Source organism: Musca vetustissima, unplaced genomic scaffold (assembly GCF_032173495.1).
Source record: "Musca vetustissima isolate MV318-11 ecotype Yass unplaced genomic scaffold, APGP_CSIRO_Mvet_v1 utg5179, whole genome shotgun sequence".
NCBI lineage: Eukaryota > Metazoa > Arthropoda > Insecta > Diptera > Muscidae > Musca > Musca vetustissima.
Window position 1 is genome coordinate 20,624 of NW_026874484.1, and position 23,181 is coordinate 43,804.

The 23,181-nt window shown below is 37.1% G+C and overlaps 2 protein-coding genes across 2 annotated transcripts; both read right to left on the bottom strand.

Moving 5' to 3' along the window:
• Positions 1-1,934: 1,934 nt before the first annotated feature.
• Positions 1,935-2,480, bottom strand: LOC133334056 (keratin-associated protein 21-1-like). Its single transcript, XM_061542358.1, has one exon. It carries the CDS (start codon positions 2,478-2,480, stop codon positions 1,935-1,937), a length of 546 nt encoding a protein of 181 aa, XP_061398342.1.
• Positions 2,481-20,993: 18,513 nt separating this feature from the next.
• Positions 20,994-22,637, bottom strand: LOC133334067 (serine/threonine-protein kinase Wnk-like). The gene has a single exon (XM_061542368.1). The coding sequence runs from the start codon at positions 22,635-22,637 to the stop codon at positions 20,994-20,996; it is 1,644 nt and encodes a 547-aa protein (XP_061398352.1).
• Positions 22,638-23,181: the final 544 nt, after the last annotated feature.

Sequence of the window (23,181 nt, forward strand, 5' to 3'; positions counted from 1 at the left end):
AATAAAATTTATTGGCTGGGTGCGAATTGAATGTTTATGATCCCAAGACTGTCGAGGATGAATTGGCGTCCACATAAGGTAATAAGTCGCTTTCCAACTAAAATAACGTCTCTAACGCTAGATAAATGTGAGTCTATCCGTCTTATCCAATAACTCATTTAAACCTAACTCTGGGATAAATCTCCCTTGACAAGCTAGGACGACGTCATGGCTCTGGGTTTGACACTGCGGTAATAGAGTTGACTGATCAAATAAAGTCGAATTATTGCAAGAAGTGAGAAAGACGGGAGGTAATAATGGACTTGGAGAGCCCAGCTCAATGCTGACGATTGCAAAGCCGAATTTCTCTGATTACGATGTCTCAAGTCAACCGCTATTGGGGGAGGATACTGAAAGTAACATTAATATAAATACCTTTTCTAATTCAGAACCCTAGAGGAGATCCCTGATTGACAAGAGTTATTTCCAGTGCAAGAGAAGAAAAGGGCGTGCAGACAAAGGACCACTAAAATGCATTCTTGAAAAGTGAACTGTAAACTGATGAGGATGTCCCAAGTTGATTCCCGTCTGTGGAGGAGACTGATTGTAAACTGGAGTGATATACCAGCACCGGACTGTCGAGGAGATCTCTGGATGACAAGAGCTATTTGCCACTATCAACCAGTGCGAGGGAAGGCAAAAGGTTGTCTAAATTGTGTAGGGCCAGTAAAATAATTCTGTAATTGTTATTATGACACAGCAGTCTTTTGGGAAACAAATTACCAAAAAGTTTGCCATCAAACCCTAGAGCCAATTTTCAAATGATCGTCGAGCAATACCTTTTTTTTATATACTTAAATTTATTAAAGTCTACAACGTCTGCTGCTACTGCTCCGGTGCGGTTGTTGGTTTTACAGGAACTGGGGTTGACAGGTTTTGGCGATCCGGAGTAAGTTCCGGCCTTTGCTGCTGCTTTCGATATAAACCTTGACGCTTTTCTAGGTTTCAACACTTTTCTATAAAGGCTCACGACGGTTCTTTACTTCGGGCTTATTTTAATCCCGCCTCGGGGAAAGAGATTGAGAAATAGAGCCAATTACCTTAAATGACGTATAATATTTGGCACCATCAACCAGTACGAAGGTCTGGTTGACATATGATCTTTATCGTGCAGGTGGAAGGCTCGTAGAAAGGATTAAAACGATCATGACGCATCCGCCATTAGGAGAACAAACCCAGAGAAAGCGAAACAGTATGTGCCCGTGACAGCAGTGCCGAGTTCGAAAGCTTCCGCCAATTTTGGGAGCTGAACTTAAACTCAATCACCGGCTGTGAAAAGAATGAGACCCTCAGATCTGTTGCAACTATTTGCGAAAGGTTAATGTGATCGCTAACTTGTTCGGTTGCTTCGTAGAAGGCACAGCAATTGGTGACGGCGAAGCTGCAATATATGATCTCTCGCAAAGGTTTCCGAAAGTTCGGAGTTTAGTTCACCGACAATTGGAAATTTTGACGGAACTCGATTTGCTGGTCCATGTGTTCTATTAATCAAAGTACAGGTCTACGAATCTTGGAAATCATTAATATTCGGTATAGATTTTCATGTATATGAAAATGTGTGTAATATGACAAGTTTGGTTCTGATTCGTAAAATTCCGATGCGTAAATTATGGACTAATGTACTATCAAATTTAGTACAGGACAATGTGTACGGTTTTTACTAAAATCTGTTTAGATTTAAACATAACAACAGAAGATTTAGCTTATTCGGATTTTAATATTTATTATGAATGGATATACATCCAAAGTGGTAACACATATATGGTCCTATATGATTTTGGGGCCCTAATGAATATGTAAAGACCTCTGTCAAAATATAGTATTGTATAAAATAGGATTTATTAAACAAATTTCAAGGTTATGAAAAATTAGTTACATTTAAAAATATATATTTTTTAAAAACAGTCAACAGCTCCTCCATAACCTGATCCAAAACTATTACCATAGCCAGCTGCGTAACCACCGTATGCAGGAAGAATATTGCTGCCATAACCATAAGATCCAGTACCGAATGATCCAGTTCCATAACCAGCGCCAACAGTTGAGGTGACAACGGGCGTTGTAACGGCGGTAACAACAGGTGTGGTAACAGCGGCTACAGGAGTCACAGCAGCGGCATAACCATTACCAAACGTTCCATAAGCTCCAGCACCATATGTACCGGCTCCATAGGAACCACCCGCAACGCTTGGAACTACAGTTACCTTAACAACTTTAACATTACTGCCATAGCTGGGACCATAACCGCCATAATAACCACTGCCATAGTTGGCACCATAACCACCAGTACCATAGCCGTAACCACCTCCATAGCCATAACCGCCTCCATAACCTGCACCATATCCTCCTGCCGAAGGTACACTAGCGATTAAATCGAATGTTGCCTGTGAAGGCACGAACATAGCACTGAGCAGAGTAATTACACAAATGTAGAACTTCATTTTCGAAAATAATTTTGAATTACTAAATCCCAAAATAATTCTATGCGAATTATGTTCTTCCAAAGAACGAATTTGAGCAACTAATATTTTCAACAGAAAACAAGGAAGATTTTATACTGCTCAGAAAAAAATCCCCATTTTAGTTGACAAAATGAAATCATTGTTTTTGTGGTTTCCTTTGAATTTTGCCTTTGATCGTTAAAATATCTTTTAACTCCGTTCGATTATTTGAAAAGAGAGTGGGCGGTTTTTTTGCGGTTTGTGATTTTCTGTTTAACTTAAATATTGAAACATAATTTGTTTTCACACCTCAACTGAGAATGCATCCACATAATGGCTAATAACTTATTACACATTTCGAATATTTACTTAACTTGGTTGGTTTTGGTTCTTGTTTAAATAAGTTGCACATTTTTATGGCCAATTATAAGGGGATTACTTTTTAATTTCGAGTGAAACTGAAAATAGATATCGCTCATTTGCTGCAAGACAGGCATACATCATAAATCGTGATTTTTGAGTTAATGACGTAAAATTGTTCGCAATGAAGTCTGATCATGTTGTGTAAAAAAGTCAAATGAATATATCTTAACCCTTTGTGGCCCAATGTTGCCCACAGGCAACAAAATTTTTTAGAGCTTATATTTAATATGAAGCTAGTAGATCTATATTATTTGGATTTCATATGTCAAGACTTGATTATGGACGACACATATCTAAAGAAAAATCGAAACAAATTCAAAATTTTGGTAAAGTTATGAGCCATTCAATATAGAGAAGATCGTAAATTTGTGTACAGTATTATTTTGTGTATACAGTCCAAGGATGTAGCGATGCCAGATTTTGTGCATATCCTATTAAGAATAGTTGCATTAAATCTGTGAACGGAAATTAGTTCTAAGATTGCGGAAAAAAATTCGGGGCTCAAACGGTTGAACACACTGATTGAGAAGCTGTAGAAGTTCCTCTGTTCCTTGTAGGGTGTGAGTAAATTGAAAACTTAAAACGCATTTTCTGCAAAATCTCGCAACAAATGAGCGATATGTCATCACTCGAAAAATTAAAATGGCTGTATATATAGTAAGTACCTAAGTACTTTTTATACCCTACACAACTATGTTGTCAGGGTATTATATCTTTGTGCAGCCCCAAGAGTTTGTAACGACGCGAAGTATTGGTAATTATGACCCAAACATCTCGAATTTTTACATGGAGAAGGGGATCGGAACATAGAATAAGCATACTTGTTTTGATAAAGATCGGTCAATATTTAGCGGGTCAAATGGACCCTGACTTTTGTGTGAAAAATTACAAAATTTGTATTCTATGGCGTATATATTTACTCCTGAAGGACATAGACCCGAGACAGATAGTATATCCAAGGGGAGTGGTTGACCATTAAATTAATACCAACCATATTGTCGTAGGTACTCGGATGCGGGAGTTACACTTAAATATTTACAGGTGCTTACGTATTTATATATTATTTAGTTACCTATCCGCCCTAAAGGATATATAGCCTGATCGCTTTGAAATGTTCCATTAGGTTCCAGTTATGGTCAAGGACAACGATCAGATAATAATTTTTCGGATGAATTGGACCGAAAACTTAATTATTTTCACTTTTCGTGTCGAAAGCCGAACGTCACAACACAACCCATGGTGAAGGGAATCTGGACAAGTAATTAGAGATGCTGTACTGTATATTAGTAACATTTTCTGACCTCTAGCCAGTCAAAAGTGTGCAAATATCGCGAATTATTGCCCAATCTCAGAATATAGAAACACAGAAAGTTAGATGTTCATGGAAGTTGTGTAGGATATCATATGGTCGGCTCCGTCCGTAAACCTTTATGTCAGGCATTGGCATACACCTAATTCAAGCATAAACTTGATTGTAATTCATGCATACGCCTAATTAAATATACTTTGAGGCCAGGTAATAATTGTTTTATGCTCTGACAAAATTGCAAGAACTACGGTTGAAAATCTAGGTTGCAACTTCAATATACAGAAAATATATCAACAAATGGAACTATAAATTCTTCTCGAGGAAGAATTATCCGAATACGAAGTACCTTATTACAGTTCAAATCGAAGGAATTGTCATTAGGTATTTCGTATTCCTTCATATTGACCATCTGAGGTTAAAACATTTAAAAATCGCGAAATGGGTTGGAACCTATATATAAGAGCTATGTAAAAACATGGACCTATATTAGGAATATTTTTTGTAAAGAAAAAATCCACAAAAAATTCTATAAAAAGTCACACTTTTGCTAGTCTTTAAAAGACCCGCAATATCCAGCTCTAAAACAAATAAAGATAATATTAAAATAACGATGTTCTGCGTTCAACTAAATAATGGTGTTCTCCCAGCGTTCAGCTTATCTAAATAATGGCGTTCTATCTGCGTTCAGTTCAACAACATTCCGAGGCACTTCCTGCGTTTAGCTAACACAAATTATGACTCCTTGTCCTGAATTCAGACCACATAAATAATGAAGTCCCCCTGTGTTCAGGCCACCTAAAGTAAAACACAATCTCAATGAGCACTTCACCTAAACAATTGGGTACATCTAATATAAATTTTATAAAGAGTGGACAGGACTTCGATCGGAAATAACTAGAAATTTTAAAGACTAGCATATGTTAGCGAAAACTGCATATATCACACCAATATGGACTATAACTAAAATTTTAGTATCATTTAGTTCCTTTGTTCTCTTATAATACGTACATATTTCCAAAACTCGTTCCATATCTCAACACTTACACCAACACTGACCGCAGTAATTTTAGTGCCATAAGTTACCTTTCGTTCTGTCGTAGTACTTATTTCCAAAACTAATTCCATGCTTCAGTTAAAACCAAAACATTTAATTTAAAACACATTCAAAGTTTGAAAAAACTTCCTACATATCCCAATTCTACACCCCAACAGTTATCCTTAATCTAAATTTCAAGATTCAAGCTCTAGTACACATTAGCATGAATTTTCAATACATCCTAAACCTATCTCTAAATTTTAAGATTCATGCCCTATTGATTCATCAAATCCAATTTGTACCAACTTAATAACACATTAACACGAGAGACAAAGTTTAACAGAAATGGCACTCTGTACACCAAACAATACATGTTTCTCGCCTACGTCGATGACATCGACATAATGTGTCGAACATTGAGAGCGGTTACAGCCAACTTTGAACAATTTGAAAAAGAGTCTGCCGAAGTGGGTCTGGGCAATAAACGGAGAGAAGACCAAGCTGATGGTATCAACGCACAAGACGTCAAATAGACTCGGACCAACTGTGGAACTTGAGAACTACCGCTCCAGGTAGTCAAAGATTTTATTTACCTAATGACATAGGTTTTGAAATTCGGAGAAGGATAGTTTTGGCCAACAGATGCTGCTATGGTCTAAGTAAGCAGTTTAGAAATAAGGCCACGCTGATACCACCCGTGCTGTTATATGGATCGGAAGCATGGGTATTTGCGCAAGCAGATGAGGCAGCTCATGGAGTGTTTGAGAGAAATATTCTCCGAAAGATCTATGGACCGATCTGCCTTGACAGTGATATTCGCCGTCGATGAACCATGAGTTTTACCAGCTTTTCTCAAACATCGGTATTGTTAGACGATTTGAGATGCAGCGACTACGTTGGCTAGGTCAAGTTGTGAGAATGGACGAAGATGCCCCATCCCAAAACGCAAATAAAAGCGAAACAGCTGATGGTTCACGCAGACGGGGGAGGTCACGAATTAGATGTAAAGATCAAGTGGAAGACAATATTGCCGAACAGGGTCTTTCAAATTGGAACAATGGCAAAAGACCGTCGGGTCTGGAACTCTTTTTAAGCTCGACTTTTAAAACGAAAGTTCTGTCACAACCCAGCTAAGTAAGTAGGTATGAATTTCCAAAACAATGATCATAGCTCCAAATTTAAAGATTCCAGCTCTATCGTTTCACAATAAAATCAATTTGTACCAAATATATATTACACATTAGTACAAATGTTCAAAACTTCCTACAAACCTCAATACTACAGCCCAACAGTTATCCAAACTCTAAATTTCAGGATTCCAGCTCTATCGGTTCACCCAAATTCAAATTGTACCTAATTTAGTACCCATTAGTAGCCATAAGTATGGATTTCCTAAACTAAATCAATACCCCAATCCTACACTCCAGCAGTATTTCCAAATTTCAGTGTTCGAGTGTTCGGTTCACCCAAATCGAAATTGTACCAATTATAGTACGATTTAGTACTTTTCGTGCACATAAGCAAAAAATGTCCAAAATTACCTACATATCTCAATCCGACGCACTATGTCGCGAGTTCATATAAACAGCGGCCAAAAATAGAAGGAGTTATCGTAAGTTAATGAAATTTGGTACACGTGCTTATTATTGGTCTAAAAAGCAACTGACAAAAAATTAGATAGGTCGGACCAAGATTTGGTATACCTCCCATATAATGGGTCTTGAGAATGTCACCCTTTTTGGCCTATAAAATCTTCAATATTCAAACAAATTCAATGCAAATTGGCAATTTACATTTACTTATGCCTATAAAGCAACTGACCAAAAACTGGGTAGATCGGACCATGATTTGATATACCTCCCATACAAAGGGTCTTGAAAACTTTACTATTTTGGACTATAAAATCTTTAATATTCAACTAAATTCAATGAAAATTGGCAATTTACATTTACTTATGCCTATAAAGCAACGGACCAAAAACTGGGTAGACCAGACCAATATTTGATTTACCTCCCATACAAAGGGTCTTGAAAAATCCGATTTTTGGACCTATAAATTGTTTATATTCATCCAAATTCCACGAAAATTTTCATCTCTTCGTCCAAATTACATCAAATTTGGGCGAAGATAGTAATAGGTGTTGTAATTTAGTTGTTGGCCCATATTTCAGGTACCTACCATACCAAAAGTCCCTAAAAATTTAACTTTCTGTACTATAAAATCGTTATATGCAGCTAAATAAATTATAGTAGTTTTATTTTTGTTATTTTTATTATAATATAAAAGATATTTGATATCGTTTAATAAATAATAAATAATTTTTTATCATTCACAACATTTTCAAAACACACATCAGATATATATATATATATACATATAATATTGTCTTCCCAAATGTACGATTTAGTATCATCCACATTATAATCTCGGGCCTTTACCTTATGGCTGTTTAAGGATATTACAAGGTCGGATTGTAATATAAAATACTAAATAAAATCCTTATTTAACTCGGCTTTAACAAAAGTTCGGGCTGCTACTAATTTTTTGTTGGCATGACTTGTTAGCACCTTGTGAAAGTCGCTCAAAAGGTATTGTACTGCACTTTGCGTATCCCATGCCATGAACTAATATTTTTATGTGTGAACTTTCCACAAAGGTAATTCATGTGCGGCCTCTAAATTAAGATTATAAGATTATGTCTCAAATGATCTGATAAATAAGTATAATCTTCAAACTGACTGAAAATTTTGTTTAAAAGCTATATTTTAAAACCAATTCTCCCATATCTACCCTTCGAATAACGTTTTTACCACTTAATTGCATATTTTATGTAAAATATTGTATTATTACTATGTTCTGAATCCAATTTCTCCTTCCTATTTGACCCTCAATAACTTATTTAATTGTATACATAACATATTTAACCATCCGCTTCTAACCATTTCGTGAATATGCCATCTTTTTTCAAAAGGTGATCACCAAAAAAGTTAAATAACTCTTAGGACCGCAGGACTCCGCAGCTAATTTTTTTTATTCCTTAAATAATACACTTTTCACCACTCAAATAAAAAAAATAGAGCTAACCTTTTTTAAACTTTTTTTTTATGCTCCACTAATTTCAAAATTTGTTTTACAAATTTGATGAACTAAGTACTTCAAGTGTGGACGACTGTATACACCATATGATATCTATATACATACAAACTGCAGCGAATTCTAGTTTTTAACATCCACAGCAACCAAAATAAACACTTTTATAATAACCGTTAATTTGAATATTCAAATATTTGAGCATCAGAAAAACACACCCATTTTTCGAAAATATGGTAAAAAATCAGTTTATAAATAATTATCAGATTTGAACCTTTGTAGAGACAAAACTACTCGACATATCGATGTAAAATTTCATATTTATTCTAATTGGAGTATTTTCTATCAATTCTCATCAAAAAATTTGTCCTCCGTGGTACTTGGTTTTGACCATTTTTGGCCGCGGTCGTGACACTGTGCGACGTTAACTGCTTCAGTCAAAATGTAAATTGTACCAAATTTAGTACACATAAGTACGCATTTCCCAAATTACCAACATACATCAATTTTACAATGCAGTAATAATCTTATTTCCTACATATCGCTCCATCCTTTCATCCAAATTCAAATTGTACCAAATTTTGTAATAATTAGTACTTTTCGTATACATAAGTACACGCTTTCAAAACTACCTCCTTATATCGACCCTACACATTGACATTCCAAATTTCAAGTTTTTAGCTCTATCCAATCACATGCTACAAACAAATATAGTACATTTTAGTACTTTTCGGATACTTATAGTTAGAATTTTCAAAACCCCTTTGGTACATCTATCCTACACTCCATCAATGACCCTCAGTCCAATTTTCGGAGTTCTAGCCGCACCGGTTTGCCAAATATAAATTGTACCACATTAACCCTTTGTGGCCTGAATTTTTTTCCGTAATTTTCGTTCACCGATTTAATGCAACTATCCTAAATAGGATATGAACAAAATCTGACATCTCTACATCCTTACATTCGGGAGATACAGTGCATTTTTTTCTGAAAAATAAAAGTCCAATATCAAGAAAACCAAATGCAAAATCGACAGAAGAATCATTTTACATTATTCTCTATATTCTATTTTACAAGAAAAATTTCTGGCAGAATTCGTACAATTCGAATGCGAAGCGATTTAAATAATTTGGACCGTATACACAAAGTAGTACTGTACCCATTTTTGCCCTATTCTCTATATTGAAAAACTCATGACTTTATTAAAAATTTGTTTTTTTTTCAGATTTTTCTTTTGGTATGTGCCATTCATAATCAGGTCTTGACATATGAAATCTTCCAGTTGCATATTAAATATAAGCTCTAAAAAATTTTGGTTGCCTGTGGGCAACATTGGGCCATAAAGGGTTAAGTTATTTTCGTTCCGTTCTAGTAAGAATTTCCAAAAACCAAGGGGTCAGGTGAGCCCCTTTGAACCAAGAGTACTCAAAGAGAACCAAGCATCTCAGAACATCGAACGAGAACCGAAAATATCAAACTACATCCAATTCCGTCGAAAAGCGTGTTCAAAATACTACAAAATGTGGGTGTATTCTGCAGATAGGGTATAATTGTAGAGAATGTCCTTATAATTAAGGCGATTATAACTTTACCAATAATGTGCAATGTGCCCCATTACCGAATACCATAATTATTACATCAACGTTAACACCGGACTACCTTGTACGTGAATTTCAACCTTGTCTCCAAATTTTTCACATGTATTTACAAAAATTATGGTGAAATGCAATGATCAATTAAATTACATGACAAAATTGTAAAAAAACTTATCTATTGGGTCTATGGTTAGTTATAACTGAAGTACCATAAAGACTACCCCCGCCAACTACACCATTAACATAAAAGCGTTAATTTTTATGACAGTCATAACGGCTAATAGATTGTGTCAATTTGTAGGAGGCGTTTGTGGTGTTTAGTCGCAATAGACATTAGGGTGGAAATAAAAGCAGAAATAAAATTATATTACCGAAAATCGTAATTATGTGGGGAAGAATGGCTTAGCAAGGAGTTCGGGGTTAGCCTTACAAAGACATATCATCCGAAAATATGTTACGTTTGTTGCGACTTAAAAATAAATAATATTACATATTTAAACGATCTCCACCATATAAAGGTGGTTTCAAAAATTATAGGATTTTTTTTTTTATTTTTCTTTACATATTTCCCCTTCTGCGTGAACCATCAGTAGGCTGTCTTTTGAGCTGGGACATTCCCATTAATTCGCCCAACATGACCGTTGTCACCTCGATACGATTGACTATGTCGATGTCCGGATATAGATTGTAAAGCTCGTGGTTCATTCGAAGCCGATATTCACCGTCGACGCAGATCGGCCCTAACACCCCTAAAGCTGCCTCATCTGCTTGCGAATGTACCCATGCTTCAGATCCATATAACAGCACGAGAAGTATCAACGTTTTGTAAAGTGTGAGTTTGGTCTGGCAGGAGTCGGCCTTGTTTCTAAACTGCTAACTTGATCCCTTGTAGCATATGTTGGCCAACACTATTACAAAACTGAATTTAAAGTTCCACAGTTGGTCCGAGTCTTCAGGACGTCTTGCGCGTTGATACCATCAGCTTAGTCTTTTCGCCATTTACTGCCAGTCCCACTTTGGCAGACTCCTTCTGTTACCGCTCGCAATGTTCGACCCATTATATCGATGTCATCGGCGTTGGCGAATAACATGTGTTGTTTGGTGTACAGAGTGCCATTTCTGGCCATCTTTGCCTCCAGTATGTGATCTTTTTAATATATTGCTAGATGTTATAGAGATCAAACTGTCACATTGTCTGAATCCTTGTTCGGTACTGTAGGGCTTTGAGAAGTCCTTTCCGATCTTAACTGTCAGTTAAAGTTATCCTGCCGAACGTAGACATAGCTTTAAATACCTCTGATCGGATAGGGCTGTCGAATACTCCTTTATAGTCGACGAATAGGTGGAATGTGTCTATGTGTTTTTCGTGGGTCTTTTCCACGATTTTGCACAGTGCGAAAATCTGGTCTATAGTGGATTTGCCAGGTCTGAAACTACATTGATACGATCCAATAATATCATTGACCATTAGCTTCAGTCGACCACACAGCATGCTAGATAGCACTAGATAGCGATGGGAATGACACTAATTCCTCTATAGTTGACACATATCGTCTTGTCTCATTTTTTGTGCACGGGACACAGTATGCTGAGATTCCAATTATTGGACATGCACTCATTTAGCCAAATTGTACTAATCAGCTGATGCAAGATCTCAACCAGCATCTGAGCATCTGAGACTTCCGCTACCTGTCGTGCTAGCAGATTTTCGACGTTGAGTTTCCGTGTTGTAGATCGCACCTTTGCTGCTACATTAAGAAGAGTGCGAACCTTGGCTGCTACAAGGTATAGTCCGAATCAATATTCGTTCCTCGAATCGATCGAAAGTCCTAAACACTGGATGAATGCCTTCTGTCTATCACAAAATGATAAATTTGATTTCTCGTTGCTTGATCGGGAAAAATCCAGGTGGCCTTGTGTATATCGAGATACATAAAACTTGTCCTGCCAATTACCATGTTTTTTTGCTGCCGCTAAGTCTATCAAGCCCATGCCAATGCCGGTTGTTTCTTCAAGGAGGCAGAATTTTCCGATGGTGGGGCAAACAATAATTCCTCTCCCGATTTTTGCATTAAAATCTCCCAGCAGATTTTTCTAGGCACTCGTAAAATATGTCTATATGTACAAATAAGACTGGTGTTGAAGAACTTCGCTTTTATGCGGATTGTAGCAATTCTGGAGTGAATCTGCAGACGAGGTCTTTAATTCTCCTGTCAACCATAAATCCGCAGCCAAATTCATACAGTGCGTAATCGTCTGATTTACTAACGCCTGTCCCTTTCCATCGCATTTTCTGTAAGGCAATAATATCGGCTTTGTACTTCTTGAATACAACCGCCAAAGCGAGAACTGCGCATGTTCTGTATAACGTGCGCACATTGCAAGTGCAGATTCGCAGATCGTGGTCCTTTATACGTTTGAGGAGGTCGGTTTCAGTGTTTGGGTTTCTTGTTATACTTTTCACCACTCTGTGGTACAGGGTATTATGTATTTGTACATATGTTTGTAACAGGCAAAAGGAATCGAGATAGACTCATAGTTCCTGTAGAGAATTACTTTCTGAGTCGATTTATGCATGCCCGCCTGTCCGTCCATCCATGTATTTTTGTGAGCAAAGTACAGGTCGCAGTTATGATCCGATTTGGATGAAATTTGGCACTTATTTAGCTCAAGGACGAACCCTATTGAAATTGAAGAAAATCGGTTAAGATTATATATAGCTCCCATATATAGTTACGTCCGATTTTAGGTAAATGGTGCACCAAACTTTCAATATGTTTCCGATTGAAACAAAATTTTGCACAGCATACTGAATTAGGTCCTCATTGATGTATGCGAAGTTTTGTGGAAATATGTTCAAATTGAGATATAACTTCCAGAGCTCCGATTTGCTCGATTTTACTCGCGAATGAAAAATACTCCCAAGTTGGAGTAAGTAAAGAGTAAGCTCGCGAGTACTCCTCGCGAGTACTCCTGCTCGCGAGTACTCCTTGTTGAAGAAAAAGAGTGTGAGTCAAAATGTTCGAAATAGAGTATGAGTTCACTCTAAGAGTGAGAGTGGACAAATAAATTTGGTTGTTTGGTTATTTGTGTGTGCGTGTGTAGTAGCAAACATTTTTTGATGTTGATCTTGTGTGTGTTGTGGGGAGATAGATCATGTACAAAAAACATAAAAGGACATCGATTATTTTGTTTATTGAAAATGTGAGGTACAAATAAAAATCTTATACCATATACGATTTTTATATGTTTTTTTATTTCATATTTATAAAAGGAATTCAACCATGTGATTTAATTAATTCAATATTTTTTTAAAAGCATAAACACCTCCATACAAATTTTTAAAATGATATTCATTAAAAAATGTATAAGTGGTTCATTATTTAATTTTAGTATCAAAATATTGTCGAGGGTTTCAATTTGGATGCTGGTTCGTCTTGCTGTCACTATTTCAGACTTACATAAAGAGAACGCAGATAACGTGCTTGTTGATGCATGCTTTCCCAGCAATACAGCAAACCAAACATCACAAACCAAACATCCAAACATTACAAAACAAACAAACAATGCACACAAACAACATCAAGTAAAACAACGGTATCACAAAAAAAATAAATAAATAAATAAAAATAAAAGAGTACTCGGTAAGAGTGTAATCTGCTCGATTTCGAGCGTATTTCACTCCCACTCGAAAACGAGCGAAGCACTTGCGCTCTTATTTGAGTGGCAGAGAAAAATAGAGTATTCTCTATTTACTTTTTCTACTCGCAAGAGTACTGCCGCTCGAATTCGAGCGAGTTTCACTCTTTACTCGAATTCGAGCGAGCATTTCGGAGCTCTGATAACTACCATATATAGTTTCGTCCGATTTTATGTAAATTGTGTGTTCGATTGAGACAACATTTTGCACAGCGTACTATATTAGGTGCAGTTTGATGTGTGCGAAGTTTTGTGGAAATTGGCTCAGATTTGAATATAGCTCCTATATATAGTTTCGTCCGATTTTAAGTAATTGACTCATAAATAACCCAAAAATACGGCCGCTATGCACAAAAAATTTTAGTTTTCATAGTAGTAAGGGTTTTGCGAGTTTGTACAACATACCCGACGCTTCAACTCATTTTCGATCGATGTTTATGTAAATAGTATATCTAGAATGACGTCTGAATGTCTAGAATAACAACTTATAGGTCTTTAAAAAATAAATTTTAAGCAGCAAGAATTTGTCTTAGATCCTATCGTTCGTATATCTGCCCGCTAGGCTGGTGCACAGAATTCCGTTTGATAGGAATAACCGATTTCATTCAAACCTTGCACATTGTTATATTATTTCCCTGTTCTATGTTGAGGAATATCTGACTATTCCTTCTGTTATTCTTCTATAAGTTCAGGAGTAATTTTTATATGAAATTTTCCACGCCACTTGGAGTTATACTACAACGAATGGTGTTGCAAAATGTGGCGGTAATTTCCTATGTAATGAAAAACTGACGGTATCGTTATATTGGATATATACCATGAAAGTGGACGTAAGGTTCCGAGTTGATCTTTTAAGACGAGAGGCATACACTGCAGTCATTTTTATTGAAAATATTTTGAAAATATAAAAATCCTTAACATTCCAAAAATTGGCGGCAACGTTAATAGGAGGTTATATTTAACCATTGACCAATATCGTTAATTTTTGCTGGAGGAATTTGGAAAATGGGCTTTATATCCTTAAAATACAGAAAATTATCAAATGAAATAATTCCACCCTAATGTGCGTGTACAAAAATGTATATTGATGAATTTATTCAATTACATGTATCAATGACACAATGTGTCAGCTGGTAATAAAATCTCAAACTACAAATCCATTTATATACATATCTCGTTACCCATTTCATTGGGATTTTATGCACACACACAAAGTTTACCTATCTAGCAATTCCCATGAGATGCGTTTCAAGGTCGCTTCGTTCGATTGTTCGGTAATTCACGCAAAAAAAATGTGTTAGCTTCCATTTATGGGTTTATTTACAGAGATGCTGCCAGACAATGAATTTCAATGTTTGCCTATATGTTTGTTAAGATAATCATATGGTGTTATGTGTTATAAATATGTGTGATGTGTTTGTTTTCTATCATAGATAACTTTGAAAACAAAAATCCGAGTTTTGTTTTGTAAAGAGGGGAATTTTGGTGAATAAATGTTTAATGCTAATAACAAGAACCTTGGTCATGAATTGTTTGTTCGTACCTGAAGGTATTCTATGTATATTCATGCATATGTGTTAAGTTGTAGAATATACAAGTGAAACAATTGCGTAGATATATAACAACTAAAAGTTGTGGCGTGGAAAAGTATGTTCACTTAAAATCAAAAGACTTAAGAAACAAACTTGAACATATTTAACTATACGATTTACGATTTTTGTTAATTGTAATATTTTTTGTTCTTATGACGTATAAATGAAGGTGCTAATAAATTTAGAATTTCCGCCCGGCCTCCTAACTACTTATGAAAAAATACTTAGAACGCATTAATCGACAGAAAAGGGGTGATTTTTAAGTTCTATAGAAAAGTTTAAAAAAACACATACAACACCGACAAATTTATAAAATCTTTATTAGAATAATTTCATGGAAATTCTTTCGCGTAGCCGGCGTTGGTATATGTCCATAGGAGAAAGTCTCATATACCCTAACGAAGGCCGGCCATCCAAAAACTGTTCTATTTAAGGGGATCCCCCATTCTCGGTGTCAAAAAATTTAATTTAGTTTTTTGATTTAATTCGAATCTATTTTGGGCCTTTAAAGCACCATTTATTCACCAAAATGCAAAAACGTCGTTCTAGTCTCAATTTTACACGTTGTGCAAAATTTCGTATATTCTCAAAAGGAACTATGGGTCTATCTCGTTTCTGTTTGCATGTTACAAACATAGGCACAAAGACACAATATCCTGTACCACAGTGTGGTGAAGGGTATTTGAATGCTGAGGAGAGGACAGAAATCTATCAAAAGTCGTGGTTATACCCATCGATCATATACAGCATGTTTTATACAGTGGTGAGTCCCATTCGGTAAAATAGACAGCCTCGATTCTCATAATTGATGCCACGAGGAGTATACCCAAAGCTGCTCTGAACGCAATGCTGATCTTAAGGCCTCTGTGTCTCAGCATTGAGTGTCAGACAGCACGTACTGCTCTAAGGCTCCGTCATCGGAATCTTTTTATACCCTTCAGCACACTGTGGTACGGGGTATTATGTCTTTGTGCATATGTTTGTAAAAGGCAAAAGGAATCGGGATAGACCCATAGTTCCTTTTGAGAATATGCATAGAATCACTTTCTGAGTCGATTTACGCTTGTCCGTCTGTCCGTCCGTCCGTCCATGTATTTTTGTGAACAAAGTACAGGTCGCTTTTATGATCCGATGGATGAAATTTGGCACAGTTCACTTATTTGGCCCAAGGACGAACCCTATTGAAATTGGGAAAAATCGGTTCAAATTTAGATATAGCTCCCATATATATTTTCGTCCGATTTAAGATAAATGGTGCACTAAAGTCCCTATATATCGTTCGATTTGCACGAAATTTGGCACAGCGAAATGAATTAAGTTTAGAATGATGTCTGCGAAGTTTTGTGAAAATCGGTCCAGATTTAGATATAGCTCCCATATATAGTTTCGTAAGATTTTATGTAAATGGTGCACCAAAGTCCCTATATATCTTTCGATTTCCACGAAACTTGTCATAACGTACTGAATTGAGCCTAGAGTGATGTCTACTAAATTTCGTGAAAATCGGTCCAGATTTAGACATAGTTCTCATATATATTTTCCTCCGATTTAATGTAAATGGTGCACCAAAATCCCTATATATCTTTCGATTTGCACGAAATTTGGCACAACGTACTGAATTGAGCCTAGAGTGATGTCTGCCAAGTTTCGTGAACATCGGTCCAGATTTAGATATAGCTTCCATATTTAGTTTCGTCCGATTTTATGTTGAAGATTCACCAAATTCCCTATAAATATTTCGATTTGCACGAAATTTGGTATATCATACTGGATTGAGCCTTAAATGATGTGTGCTGAGTTTCGTGTGAATCGGTTCAGATTAAGATATATATATATTTCCGTCAGATTTAATGTAAATAATGTACCAAAATTCTAATATTGCATAGATCGATTGATTTTAAGTAATTGACGCACCAAGGAACCAATATAGGGTTGATAGGAACAAAACGTACTCGCAATGTCCGACCCATTATGTAGATGTCGTCGACGTAGGCGAATAATCCTTTTCCAGCAGGGTATTGGACAGGTCACACGACAAACTGTCACCTTGTCTGAATGCTAGTTCGTTATTGAAGGGCTCCGAGAGGTCCTTTCCTAATTTAACTGCTGACATTGTACCAGTTAAAGTTATGCGTATTAATATTGCAAGATTGCCGAACACAGACATAGCTTTAGATACCTCTGAACGGATGGGGCTGTCGAATGCGGCTTTATAGTCGACGAATAGGTGGAATGTGTCGACGTATTTTTCGTGGGTTTTTCCAGGATCTGGCGAACAGTGAAAATCTGGTCAATGGTGGATTTGCTAGGTCTGAAGCCACATTGGTATGGTCCAATAATGTCATTGACCATTGGCTTCAAACGTTCACACATCACTTTATATGCAATGGGAAGGAGACTTATTCCTCTATAGTTGGCACATATCGCCTTGTCACCATTTTTGTGCACGGGACACAGGATGCTGAGGTTGGGCATACATTCCTCTAGCCAAATTGTACAAATGAGCTGGTACATGCTCCTGGCCAGCATGTGACCATCAGTCTTGAATAGTTCGGCTGATAATCCATAATAAAACAACAGGTGCCGTTTATTGTTCTTCAGCCGATTAATTGCTACTCTGACCGCATCTTGGCTAGGAGGTATACACTCTATACCGTCATATCTTACTGGTTCTGGGTTATCATCTTCACCGCTACTAGTTAATACCAGAAGCTTTTCAAAATGCTCCTTCCAGATTCTCAGCACGCTATCTGTATCTGTCACCAGATTGCCATCTTCATCTCTACAGGAGGATGTCCCTGTGCCAAAACCTTCGGTTCGGTGTTTTACTCGTTTGTAAAATTTGCGGACTTCATTCTGACTCCTGTACATTTTCTTGTTATTTCTGAAAATTCGTTTCTCATCTCTCCCTTTCTCCCGATAATACTCCATCGCATTTCGTGCTGCTACTGTCTTCAGGGTTGCCCTATACGCTGCGTTTTTCACATAAGTAGCTTTACGACAGTTCTGGTCATACCATGGGTTTCTTGGTGGTGGTTTTTGGTTTCCAAGTTTTGCTTTTGATGCAGTTTGTAGGGAGTGGACAATTCTTTGCATTGTGCTTCTATATTATTATAGGAACAAGGAGTACTTTCGTCAACCAAGTCGGTAAGTAGGGCAGAGTAGGCTTCTGATATCTGTTGTGTTTGCAGCTTTTCGACGTCGAGTTTCCGTGTATTGTTAAATCGCACCTTTGCTGCTACATTAAGACGAGTGCGAATATTGGCTGCCAAGGGATTGGTTGGTTGGGATTGGATTGGTTTTATTTTTCGTTGCTTTTTCATAGTAAGAAGGGTTTTCCGAGTGTTTGCAACTAACCCGACGTCTCAACCCATTTTTACACTTCTTATGGGTGAACTCGCGGCCATACAAGCTCTCTATTTCAACGGGTGATGAAAATAGTATTTTGGTGTTTTACTGATACTAAATTTAGTGAAATTGATAAAATATTGAATCGGAATTCTGATCACTTTTGACATAAGAAAGAGGTTTCACAAATTATTGATTAGGTGTATGAAGAGTACTAAATGGTAATAAACTTGATATTAGATGTAGGAATAGAGTTGGAATTCGGAACTATAGTACAACAAATTATACAGGTTTCCATGTGGCTACACAACTATGTTGTCAGGGTATAATAGCTTTGTGCAGCCCCAAGAGTTTGTAACGCCGCGAAATATTGCTCCTAGACCCACCTTTAAGTATACCGATCGTCATATCTCGACTAGCTGAGTCGATTTGGACATGTGTGTCCGTCCGTCCATCCGTCTGTCCATTATAATTTGTAAACACGATACAGGCCACAGTTATGGACCAATCTTCACGAAATTTTGCATGTAAGAAGGGTTCGGCCCAATGAAGCCCAATAGCTCCCATACAAATACTTAATTTTTGTCGGTTTTTCTGGTCGCTCCAGAGGACGCAATTATGACCCAAACATCTCGAATTTTTACATGAAGAAGGGGATTGGGCCAAAGAATAAGCATGTCTGTTTTGAAAAAGATCGGTCAATATTTAGCGGGTCAAATGGACCCTGACTTTTGTGTGAAAAATTACAAAATTTGTATTCTACAGCGAATATTTTTACTCCTGAAGGACATAGAGCCGAAAAGTTAATAGTTAATCCAAGAGGAGTGATTGGCCTTTAAATTTATACCAATTATATTGTCGTATGTACTCGGATGTGGGAGCTACAAATAAATATTTACAGGTGCTTTCGTACTCAGATATTATTTAATAAACCATTACCACACTAGAGGGTGGAAATATAGCGCGGATCGCTTTGAAATGCTCCATGAGGTTCCAGTTATGGTCAAGAACAACGCGGTGATGATCAGATAATTATTTTGGGATAAAGTGGACCGAAAACTTATTTTTTGTGTTTTCGATTCGATCTATAGGCTACTATTATAAGCCGAACATCACAACACAACCCACGGTGAAGGGAATATGGACAAGTAATTAGAAGGGCTGTACTGAATATTGGTAATATTCGGAAAATACGTCAGTGTAAGGAAGAGGTGCTGCTGACCTCTAATCGGTAAAGATGGTGCAACTATCACGAAATATTACCCAGGCTTGGAATAAAAATCCGCAAAAAAAATAATACAGTTCTGTGGTAGTTGTGTAGGGTATCGTATGGTCGGCCCCGTCCAACTATACTGCTCCGCTCACTGGTTATATATGTAGTACAGGGTATTATGTCTTTGTGCATATGTTTGTAACAGGCAAAAGGATACGAGATAGACCCATAGTTCCTTTTGAGAATATGCATAGAATCCCTGAGTCGATTTATGCATGTCCGTCCGTCCGTCTGTTGGTGTTAAATTGTAAACAAAGTACAGGTCGCATTTATAATCCGAATTGGATGAAATTTGGCACAGCTCATTTATTTGGTCCAAGGACGAACCCTATTGAAATTGGGAAAAATCGGTTCAGATTTAGATATAGCTCCCATATATATTTTCGTCCGATTTAATGTAAATGGTGCATCAAAGTCCACATATATCTTCCGATTTTCACGAAATTTGGCATAAGGTACTGAATTGAGACTTGAATGATGTGTGCCAAGTTTCGTGAAAATCGGTTCAGATTTAGATAGATTTCCATATATATTTTCGTCCGATTTAATGTAAATGGTGCACCAAGGTCCCTTTATATCTTCCGATATAAACGAAATTTGGTACTGAATTGAGGCTTGAATGATGTGTGCCAAGTTTCGTGAAAATCGGTCCAGATTTAGATATAGCTCCTATATATATTTTCGTCCGATTCAATGTAAATGGTGCATCAAAGTCCCTATATATCTTGCGATTTGCTCGAAATTTGGCATAACGTACTGAATTGAGCCTTGAATGATGTGTGCTGAGTTTCGTGAAAATCGGTTTAGATCTAGATATATATATTTTCGTCCGATTTTATATAAATTATGTACCGTAGTTCTTATATTCCATAGCGTACTGAATTTAGTCCTGAATGATGTATGTCAAGTTTCGTGAACATCGTTTGAGATTTAGATATAGCTCCCTTATTGGAACCGTTTTAGGTATTAGTATATAAATCAAAGAATACTCTATCGGTCCGCTGTCTAAATACCTGCATATTGTTTTTAATTTTTTAGAATTTATTTATTTATCGTATTCGACATTTTTAATATTTACAACAAATTTACAGAATTTCTTGTCTATTCGCATGAAAAATCGTTCTTAAACCTATTCGATTTAAAACCGTTTAACAATCAGATATTTGGGAGTCGGCATAATGGCTGTTATCATTCCAGGATTCATTATTCCAAACTGCGGTATTTGAGTCAACCGGTGGGGGTCCATAGGTTAAGGCAGGGGCGTGGACATCACTGGAAGCATGTTCTACAACCAATTGAACAGTTTTAACAGTTTGTTCGACGGGAGTGACTGCTGGCGTTTGAACTTGAGGTTGTTGTACTGAGGCTTGAACCGAAGATTGTTGTTGCCAGACTGTTGAGACTTGTGGTTGATATTCAGTTTCAGTTTGTTTCTCAATGGTCACGTGGATAGGTTGAACTTGGACCTGTTGTTGTTGTACAGGGGTTTGAACAGTAGATTGCCAGGCTGTTGAAACTTGAGGTTGATATTCAGTTTCCGCTTGTTTTTCTACAGTCACATGAATAGGTTGTGTTAGATGTTGTTCAGAGGAGTGATCTGAATCATCACAGTCGGCGTGGAACTGAGGATGATATTCGGTTTCGGTTTGTTTTTCCACAGTCACATGAATGGGTTGAACTTGAGGTTGCTGTTGTACAGGAGGAGATTGAACTGTAGATTGCCAGTTTGTAGAGATTTGAGGTTGATATACGGATTCGCTTTGTTTTTGTACGGTAACTTGAATAGGTTGTACTTGAGGTTGTTGTACCGATGTTTGAACGGTACGGCTTTGCCATGTGTAAGGTAGAGGTTGGATTTGTTGTTGTTGCTGCGGTGGTGGTGTTTGAACTGGAGCTTCCTGTGCATGATAGGAATTGGATTTTTGTATGGTCACTTGGATGGGTTGTGCTTGAACTTGTTGTGTTGGTGTGTACGTGTATGAACGTGTTGGGGGTGGTGTTTGGACATTATCGGGATTTTGTTGGGGAGGTTGTTGAACAATCTGAGTTTGTACTGGATACGAGATTGGTTTTTGTACAACTGCAGTTTGAACGGGGTATGGTATGGGCTGTTGGACAATTGTTTTTGGTACTGATACAGGTTTCTGAATTGTAACTTGTATGGGTTGGATTTGTGTGGGCTTTGCGGGATAGGCCACAGGTGTTTGATATTGCTGAGTATTTCCAAAGTAACGTTGTTCCTGTTGAATTGTTTGTTGTTGCTGGGGTTGTGATCGAGCTACGGTTACAAAAATTTGCTTAGCAGCTGGTACTGGTGCGGGGGCGGCAACAGGAACTGGAGCGGGTACTGGGGCAGGTGCACTGATTGGTGTCCAACCATATGATGATGACGATGATGTTGCAACTCCAGCGGAGGCGGAGGACGATGCAGCTGAATTACTTGAATATCTTGTTTGATAGCTGTTTGAGGTAGTCGAGGGTTGTTCAACCACCTTGATTATTTTCACCACTTGAGAGTTGCCAGCATTGTATCCGGAATTATAGGATTGTTGGCTCCAACCGTTGGAACCCGAGCCATATGTTTGCTGACCCCAACCATTGTTGTTGTTAGTGTTACCAGTCCATACCGGACGATTATAGGTGTAGCCTGTTGAGCTGGTGCCATAACCTTTGTTGTAATCACTTTCCTTAGATGATCCGAAAATATCGAAAAATGCCTGTGAGGGTGCTGCCAATGAAATCACCATCACCACCACAACTGTGGCAAATTTTAATGACTTAAAACCTTTCATATTCGAAAAATGTTCGCTTAATTTTTTCCCCTATGGACCCAAATAATCGTATTCAAATCGAGGTTCGTAGAAAACTGATCTGCAGCTCATTATCAAATCATGCATTTATACCACAAATAAAGTAAATAACAACATATTATTGAGTAATACTACTTGGATTCACTTCCCACCCACCCGATTTACCCAGTTTCCTTGGCTGCAAATTGCAAAAAAACATCTTTGCAAAAAGTTCACGCTCATTGCAATTGGAAAAAAAGAGACTCTAAATTGTATCTCCGCCAAAATTAAATTCTATTATTAAAATTGCAGGGTTTAGGTGAGGTTAATTAGCAACAAATTGCAAAAAAATATGTTTTTGTTGTTTATTTGTTTTTTTTTCTTCTTTACTTTGCCAAAAAAATAGTTGCATATTTGTATTTGATTTCCATAGGGGGTGATAATTTGAAATGGAAATATGATATAATTCCCCAGGCGAGAAGATGGTGCATAAAATTGTTCATTGACACTTCTTTTAGTAAATAAATTGAAATCAGAGACTGGCGAA

Bases quoted from the DNA above. Each gene is read 5' to 3' on its own strand.
- LOC133334056 (XM_061542358.1), bottom strand. From the start codon at position 2,480: ATGAAGTTCTACATTTGTGTAATTACTCTGCTCAGTGCTATGTTCGTG.
- LOC133334067 (XM_061542368.1), bottom strand. From the start codon at position 22,637: ATGAAAGGTTTTAAGTCATTAAAATTTGCCACAGTTGTGGTGGTGATG.